Source organism: Cervus elaphus, chromosome X (genome assembly GCF_910594005.1).
Source record: "Cervus elaphus chromosome X, mCerEla1.1, whole genome shotgun sequence".
In the NCBI taxonomy this organism is placed as follows: domain Eukaryota; kingdom Metazoa; phylum Chordata; class Mammalia; order Artiodactyla; family Cervidae; genus Cervus; species Cervus elaphus.
Window position 1 is genome coordinate 126,021,700 of NC_057848.1, and position 9,597 is coordinate 126,031,296.

A 9,597-nucleotide genomic window follows, 5' to 3' on the forward strand; every position below is an offset into this window, starting at 1 on the left:
CACAAAAATAAGCATACACATTCACTACATTATGTATGGGCTTCAACTTTAACTATGTGCTGCAGACCTCTACCATGAATTTGGGTTCAATTTGGAAGAAATTTGTTCCATTTATATTTATTCATTGACTTTTCAGTCCCTTCACTTCATCTTCAGGATTAGGGTAACAATTGAAATAATTTACAAACATGCTGCCTGTAATATTCTTTGACCTCCACAAACAGAGAAAAATATCAGAAAACAGCAGTGACATAGCTATACAAGAGAGAAAAATCTTGAACTATATGTCTCAGTATTAAACACATAACTGAATTAATAATATGAATAAATGGTTTCAGCTATCCTAGCCTTTCAACTTGTTTTTCCTCTCTAGATCACTCCTCCTTCAAATTACTGCATGGGCTGGCTTCTCTCAGTTATCTGCTCAAATATGTATTCAGGCCTTTTTTCTGACAAGCCATAGCTGAAGTAGCTCCCTTATTTCAGTTACTTTCTATACTATTGCTCACTTTTGTTATTGTCATACAATTTATCACTCCCAGAAATTATAGAGATTATCTACATCTTTGTTGTTTTTCTCCCCCTATGAGACTCTAAACTCCCTGTAAGTACAGACCTTATCTATTTCCTTTGTCACTATTAGCCATGTCCAACAAAAGCTGCTGAATAAATAAATGACTGAATCTGCAAAATAGAATAACATCCTGCCCTACCAACCACCCAGGTATGCTATGAAGATTTATCAGCACTCTGGGAAAGTTCTTAGTAGGAAAGTAAGGGACTATACACATTTAAGTGAAAGTGAAGGTGAAAGTCACTCAGTCGTGTCTGACTCTTTGTGACCCCATGGAATGTATAGTCCATGGAATTCTCCAGTCCAGAATACTGGGGTGGGTAGCCTTTCCCTTCTCCAGGGGATCTTCCCAACCCAGGGATCGAATCCAGGTCTCCCGCATTGCAGGCAGATTCCTTACCAGCTGAACCACAAGGGAAGCCCAAGCATACTGGAGTGGGTAGCCTATCCCTTCTCCAGCAGATCTTTCCAACCCAGGAATCAAACTAAGGTCTCCTACATTGAAGGTGGATTCTTTACCAACTGAGCTATGAGGGAAGCCCTACACATCTAAAGAATTATTTAAATTCACATTTCAGTAACAGAATTTCTGGACTATATTCACTAACTAAATGTCACTGGGCATTGCTAAATATAAATGTTTACTAAAAGAATGTGAACTGTCCCCTCTTGGAAACTAAATGGAATTTATGAAGTATCTTCACTGTACTATTATATGCTAAAGATATAGTTTTTCATTTAGTTCTCAATAGAACCGAGTAAGGTAGGGATTACTAGCTGCAATTGTTATTGTTGTTTAGTCACTAAGCCATGTCCAACTCTTTTGCAACCCTCTGGACTGTAGCCCACCAGGCTCCTCTGTCCATGAAATTTTCCAGGCAAGAATGCTGGAGTGCGTTGTCATTTTCTTCTCTAGGTATCTTCCTGACCCAGGGATTGAACCCATGTCTCTTGCATTAGCAGGTGGATTCTGTACCATTGATTTTGGTTTTTACAATTCTGGCTTCACTCAACTGGCACCTACAAGTCAATAATTCTCCATGTGGAATCCCAGGACCAGTAGTCTCAGTCTCCTGTGTGAAAGTGTTAGAATATGTAAATCCCTGGACCCCACACTAACTGAATCAGCATTTCTGTTGGTGGGCCCCAGCAATCTGTAGTTTAACAAACTATTTAGGTGGTTCTAATATGTACTAAGGTTTGAGAACTACTATATTCAAGAGATTCCAATTCTGGCCAACAATGGAAAAAACTTATAATTTAAACTCAGATCAACTTCCGGACACAAGAAATAGTATAAGATGAAGTAGACAGTTAAATGCTGGCATATTGAGTGCATCACTTTAACAGCATCATCTTTTAGGATTTGAAATAGCTCAACTGGAATTCCATCACCTCCACTAGCTTTGTTCATAGTGATGCTTCCTAAGGTGTTGGAAAGACTCTTTGAGAGTCCCTTGGACTGCAAGGAGATCAAACCAGTCAATCCTAAAGGAAATGAGTCCTGAATATTCATTGGAAGGACTGATGCTGAAGCTGAAACTCCAATACTTTGGCCACCTGATGCCAAGAACTGACTCATTGGAAAAGACCCTGATGCTGGGAAAGACTGAAGGCAGGAGAAGGGGATGACAGAGGATGAGAGGGTTGGATGGCATGACCGACTCAATGGACATGAGTTTGAGCAAGCTCCAGGAGTTGATGATGGGCAGGGGTGTCTGGTGTGCTACAGTCCATGGGGTTGCAAAGAGTCGGACATGACTAAGCAACTGAACTGAGACAGTTAAAACTGTCCATCCATAAGAAACTGCACCCACCCAAGATATGTCTCCAAGGGAGACCCTCTTAGCGAACAAAAAGAGGTTGACTGACTCATTTTGCTGTGAGGGCAGAGTCCTTATTTAAAAGATTAGGATGTATGCTTTGAACCAGAAGGACTTCCCAGGCAGCTCAGAGAGTAAATAATCTGTCTGCAATGCAGGAGATTTCAATCCCTGGGTCAGGAAGATCCCCTGGAGAAGGGAATTAAAATTCACTCCAGGAATCTTGCCTAGAGAATTCCATGGACAAAGGAACCCGGTTGGCTACAGTTCAGGAGGTCTCAAACAGTGGGACACAACTGAGGGACTAACACTTTGAACCAGAAACTACTGTGTATTGCTTCCTATTTCCTCCCTTTTTTCAAATGGTAGTTTTTTACTATACTTCTGTGGCTCTTTCTTCACAACTATATATTGGACTGGACTAAAGGTTAGTTTACAATTTAGCTACAGGTGACAAGACTGCTAAGATGATAGATCTGGAGATGTCTGCATATCAACTAGAGATCCTAAACTTAACATTAAATGTAATAACTGGATAAGACTTTAGGTTTTTCCCCTTTGAAAACATAAATTCACTACATGCAGGTGTGAACATTTTTTGAAATTGGATATGTGGGAATAAGGGCTTCCCTGGTGGCTCAGATGGTATAGAATCTGCCTGCAATGCAGGAAACCCAGGTCCAATCCCTGGGTCAGGAAGATCCCCTGGAGAAGAGAATGGCTACCCACTCCAGTATTCTTGCCTGGAGAATTCCATGGACAGAGGAACCTGGTGGGCCACAGTCCATGGGGTCACAAAGAATCAGGCACCACTGAGCAACTAACAAACACACACACACACACACACACACACACGTGGGAATAAAGATGTCCACGGACACTCACTACCCAAAGGAAGAAGCTATACCAGACATTTGTGATTGGTTCATGGCATTCACTCCTCATGCCAATTTCACTAGAAATCCATTTAGTTCTAGGGAGATATACTTTAGGGTTCAGGAATGGAACACATGCCCTGGCTAAGCCAATCAGTGCATTTCATCCATGGGACTTCAGTGATTGGTCTAGGTATGTATCCTAAGCCAGTTCAGAATTCACCATAGGACACAGGTTATTTATCTTTCTCTAGACTGGAACTGCTGGTCTAATTTTGCCACCATGAAAAAAGACATTCTGAGACTGGAACTGACATACGGAAGAGGGAAAATCTTAATGAATCACAGACACTGAGCCTGAGCCCCCATCAAACCAAGCCTGAAGCCTATCTAACTTCCGGATTAGTTTAGTTATATGAATCAACAATACTTGGCAACTGTTTAAACATATTTAAAAGGAGTTTCTTGTTACACACAGAAAAGCATTCTGTTATAAAAAGCAAATAAATTTGCATCTGGCAGTAGGTGTCAGTGTAAGCTGGAATAAAAAGAAATGCTTGTTCATTTCATTTTTGAATAACTGATTACAATTAACTTTTTCCACAGTTTCAATTTATAGTTGATTCCCCTTTTAACTTCCTTCAATAAAAATATACTAGCCTCAAGGAGTTCCTTCCATAAAAATTGATCATGTTTACATACATTTCATATTCTACTAGTCAGAAAAATTTACCTGGCAGAATTGGTGGATTTGCAGGGACATTTAAGTTTTCATTAAATTAGTCTGAATCAATCATACCTCCTTCCCTTCCAGATTCTGAACCAACTAAAAAATATACACAGGAATCAAAGAGGGGTTAAAATAACAGCTTTAATATATTAAAAAAGCAAAATTCATAACAGCATGTATAGTATGCCACAATTTGTATAAAAATTGATATACATATATATAATATACTTGTAAGTACGTGGATTATCTCTGGAAAAATACATAGTAACTGATAAGAGTGTTTATCTTTGGAAAGTAAGACTGAGGTTAAGGATGTAAAAAAAAAAGAGACTTACTTTATACTGTATATCCTTTTGAACTGTTTGATTTTTACCAGAGGCATGTATTTTTGTGCAAAATGATTTATATATTAAATTTTTTTTAAGAACAAAAATAGATATAGGCTTTATTGTTGATAGAGCTGGACTGGAGGACATGTTTTGGACCTAAGCCTGAAATTAACTTCTACCTCAAGTGTAAAGACAATTGATCCCCCACCCCAGAGGGTGAGAGAGGTCTGCAGATTAGAGGTTTACCCAGTCATGTAGTGACAGACTATCTGCTTTCCCATATCTTTCTGTGAGAAATGAGCTCAAGAGCCAACACGGCCCTAAGTTACATATCCATAATAACACTTTTCTCATGTTTCACCAAGTTATTTCTCCTCCCACTTGGGACACTGAATGAGTCACTAGTAGAGATAGGTAGAAATTTTCTTCCAAATGTTTTTGAGAGGCACAATTCTTTTTTCTTGTTCAGGAACATAGAGAGAGGCAGAGGATAAGTCCTATCATACCTTTGGACATTTCTGTCCATATTACCAACACCCAAGACAAATAGGGCTTGACTGTCCCTTTGGGGGGAGACCAGTAGGATCTTAGAAATGTCCTGCTCCCACTTGTGTAAGACTGGTGAGCAATTCTACTTTTGCTGCAAAAGGCACTGAAATAAGTCAGAATAGAACAGTAATTAAACTAATTCTAAAGCTACATACACCCCTGGCTGAAAATTCACTACTTTATTCTCAATTTATAATTGTGTCCAACCACATTATCTGACACAGCTTATAAAGATTATACAATAAGCCCCAAAGATAGCATTAAAATACTCCAAATAACACAATGTCACCAACATAATGAAAATGCCTTAATTTGAACTATATAAGGGAAAAATGAATGCCCCAAATGAAATTTCTTTTTTTAAAATCCAAAAGAATTAAAGTCCAAAATTCTGCCTTCCCAAATTTCTTATTTTTCTGATGTCAACCATACAGATCTCACAAAGATGTCTTGACAGATAATAGGGTTCATTCAGCAGCTGTAGCCTGAACTATCTTCCTCTTGATTTGGTGTAGTTCCTTTAGAACTTCAGGAGTTAAATTAATCTAACCCCACAATTGCATAATATATATATATCATATCAAGAGTCCTCAGGGTCAACAGGGCATAAGATTATTACAGTATCAGCTTCACATCTCCAAAATCAGGAGGCACACTAACCCTAAGCCTCTAAAACAGACACTCAAACACATTTATGTCTCTGGGACTTAGTACATAGAGTAATACAGACTCACACTGCAGTTGTCATCAAAAATATCTAAGGAGAGACTTAGTGACAGCAAAAGGAAGGAAAGTAGACAGAGAATACATGGGAGAAGAGAGTATCTTCCTGGTTTCATCCTCAGCAGGATGTGGTCTCTCTGTGCTGGTAGTCTTGACTCTATGACCTGTGAACTTTAATTTGGAAGATACTACCCAAGTGGTTGATTGTACCATCATGAGTCCCAACGCCACATCTGCAGAAGTCCATGGCCTGGTTTTTAGTGCTAATGGAGCTTCTCTTAGAAACCCAGTGAGAACACATTGGTTTTGACTGGATGCTTCTCTCCAAAACTTGGCTTATTTTTCAACCTTTCCCAAAGTTGACTTTCCCTAATGCCTTTAATAATGGAAGATATTACTTATTTTTCTGCTGAAATAGGGTTCACCCTTAGCTGCATATGAGTTTCTTAGGCCCAGCCAAAAAACAGGATAAAGCTGAAAAAACTTAACAAATATCTATTAGATTTCTATCTACTAATGCCAGCATTTGAAACATTAAAGCACTTAGAACATCACTGTCTTTTGATCATCTAGCATGTGTTTCATAGTCCTACTAGGACACCATAATGAATGAGCTCACCAATTCCTACAAGGAAGCAAAGTTTATTTTCAGTCTTTTTAGTTCTAGCAAGTGCCTTTCCCACCTTATATGCTGGGACTCAGAAGTCTTCTAATAATCTAATGAAAATGTAATCTAAACATTTTCAAAGCATCGCTTCTAGCATAGGAAAGAAACCTGTATCTCAGCCTGATTCCAGATTTTTGCTCCTTTATTTTGAGGTCCTGAACAGATCTGCCAACCATGCTAAACTTAACCTTTACCCTGTGATTGTGGACTCTAGCTAGAGCCTGGCCTAATGCTCCCTTGGTCTGGCAAAGCCCAATTGTGTTAAATTCTGTCTGCACAGACTATGTCTGTAAAAACCCACTTCATATCTGTAGGTACAAGCCAGAGCTATTGTAGACAACAGAAATCCTAATGCTATTAATGACTAACCATGATTTCTCTACTTGCATTTGGTTCCTAAATGCTTACCCCTTAACAATTTTGTAAGATTTCTCAGCCTATGCACTAAAATACAAAATAACTTCCCTCTTGATTTTGAACCAAGTTGAACAAGAAGTGCAAGAATAAGACTTTCAGTACAGTTGGAATTTAAAATGCAACTTGGATGGAAGACCAACATGAGCCTCTCACTCCTTTCCCAAATTAGACATTTGAAGTAACCTAAGGGGAGGGTTGAAGTTACCAAGATACTTAGCCAGCCATATTGAATATCTCAAAAAGCTTCACACTTCAGTGAAGATTGTCTAAATGCCCAAAAGAATGAGGCAAAAAGTGTTCAGTTACCTTTAGTCTATTAACACCACCCAAGGTAAAAACATGGGCCAATGAATGTCAGACTTTGCCCTTCTCACTAATTAGATAACTCAATCATTCTACTGTGGGGAGGAACACATAAAAAGGTTAGAGATAAAGGCAGAAGGATTCTTCAAAACATGTCTGAGAGGGTGGAAGTTTTAATTTTTTACCAGGCAAAAGTGTGAAAAAGAGAAGATGGTTCTTACAAATTGTAAAGCAATCAAGAGTTTTTTGTCTGTTTAGATTTTACAAGCAGTTTCACATATTTGGCAAATTTCAAAATGACCTCTAAGATGTTTTTACCAAATCATAGACATAGATATGGAAATCATCATCAAATTTGATGAAGTACACAGAGGGTTTTGCTTCCACCTGATGAATGACCATGCCAGTTCTCTTGGAGCCATCCTCCTTGGCATTTTCCACTTGTTTGCCTACTAGGCTGTCTATGATTTCTCCTGGCTCCCTCTCTGTGAGAGGAGAATCATTGGAATCTGGAAGGATGTGTAGGTCACCATCTTTATAATCATCCAAGAGCTGGTACATATATAATACAGGATCTTTCTCATAGGTAATGTAAAACCACGTATTCATGACAGGTGCCTGAGCCAAGACCATCCCCCTCCATTCATTTTTGGAACCTTCCTCTGTCTCAAAAATATGTTCCACTGCTTTGCCAATCATAATTTCTGTTAAGTGTGTATCACTGATTCTAGATGATGCAACTCTATTAGGAAGGACTTCAAGTGATAACACTCTTTCATCTCTGTGAAGTTCCAATCCATAAACACAGTCGAATCCATCATATTTGATAAGATACAGAGAGGGATTTACAGGTACCTGATCCAGAACGGTTCCCTTCCACTCTGTTAGTGGTTCATCTCCGTCTTTCCATCCATGCCGAATTCTGCAGCCCACGATATTCCTTGGAGGCTGGGAGATGGGTCTGCTCCTATGCTTCTTGTATGCAGCTTTTCTCTTCATCATGGTAACAGACACACTGCCATGCCCTGAGCCTGTCCTGGACCGCTGCCCAGAAGCCGTTTTTGCGAGCGGGGTCTTCATGCCTGCGCGGAGCACAGTAACCAAGCGGCCCAATAAAGGAAATCAAGACGAAATAAATTCAATGGATGACACAGTGAACTTTATCTCCTAAAGAGTGCACTCCATACACACACGCCCAGACGCCCGTTTTCCTCTAAAGCTAGGCAGAAAACCTGGAAATCCCCTGCACTCTGCGTGCAAGCAGTAACCTTCCTCCCTAGCTAGTTCCGGCTACGCTAGCGCTATGGAGTTCTGGTTGTGGTCAGAGAAATAGAGGGCACCCCCTTATTCCTCCCGCCCTGAGTCCAACACTGTCCAGGCCAGAGGGCAGAGACTAGACTCCCCCAAGCTGGGGATAGCGGGCCTCGCGTGCCCAAATCCGACACTTCGCTGCTGCCTCCGCCAGGAGGCTGTGTCGAAGGAGGAGGATCAGCAGACGACGAGTTAGGTGCTTGCAAGAGCTGGGAGGGAGGATCTTTAGGCAAGGAGCGTGTCAAGTGGGCTGCTGGATAGGCGGACAGGATGGCGGCAATGTCTCCGTAACTCTGCTTGGGCGGGGGCGGGGGGCGGGCTCCGCTCCCTCTCGGTGGCAGCGGCGGCCCCTCTGCCACATCGGATTCCCACCAGTCACTGTAGTCGCCAGTCTCCTCCCTCTTTTCCGTAGAGCTCAGCTTCCTGCCAGGAGAGAGGCCTCCCTTTCCTGTCCAGCACCGCGCTTTCCCCTACCCCCAACTCTCCATCCACCACTGCCTTGGGCGTGGGAGCAGTTCTTTGGTTCCTTGCCCCGCCCCTTTCCAAAATCTGGACCGGCCTGCCCAACAAATCCCCTCTCCAACCGCCTAGCACCGCTTCTTCAGTTCTGGGCTCCCAGATTCCCAACCCCCACCCATAACTCCATCTCTGTACTCCTGCCCCATCTGCTTTCCATCCTCCAGGAGTTTGCCCTTTCCTTTCCCCCTGCCATTCCGGAGTTACTCTTTGTATAAGGAAATCTGCCCTTCCTGTCATTTAAGGGAGTTTGAGGTTGGAGGAGAGAAATGCACAAGTGCTCAGTCTGCCATCTTGACTCAGTATCCCGGTAATTTTTACTGACTGGTCATTACTGGATTTATTGAGGATGATATTTCTTTCTTTTTCACCAATTACAGAGAAATTATATGGAAAGCATGGGCATGGTATACAACCTAGCAAATTGATGGGAAGAAAATAATCAACTATAAATCCACCTCTTATGCACCAGGGCTTATAGCAAAATATTAACACTTTCCATTGTCTTTATCAAATAAACTCTTACAAACCTGGGATACTTTTGCATATGCTTTTTCATGGCGTGTCCTTTTCCATGTAAAATGAGTATTTAATGAGTTTACTAGATATTGTCTGAAATGTTTTGTAGCAGCTTCAATAAAATTAGCATAAGGATATTTTCAGTTTAACCATTCCCTCCTACCTTCAGATGTTTAGTTTTAAAAAAATACTTATAAAATTATACTTGCATGCAAATGATTATTCTCTTGAACAGAATAATAAAAACACAAACTTACAATC

The 9,597-nt window shown here is 40.7% G+C and overlaps 1 protein-coding gene across 1 annotated transcript; it reads right to left on the minus strand.

Annotated features, from left to right (window-relative positions):
- Window positions 1–5,508: 5,508 nt before the first annotated feature.
- SPIN3 (spindlin family member 3) lies at window positions 5,509–8,559 on the minus strand. Its single transcript, XM_043895393.1, has one exon. The coding sequence runs from the start codon at window positions 8,068–8,070 to the stop codon at window positions 7,294–7,296; it is 777 nt and encodes a 258-aa protein (XP_043751328.1). The 5' UTR covers window positions 8,071–8,559; the 3' UTR covers window positions 5,509–7,293.
- Between the last annotated feature and the right edge of the window lie 1,038 nt (window positions 8,560–9,597).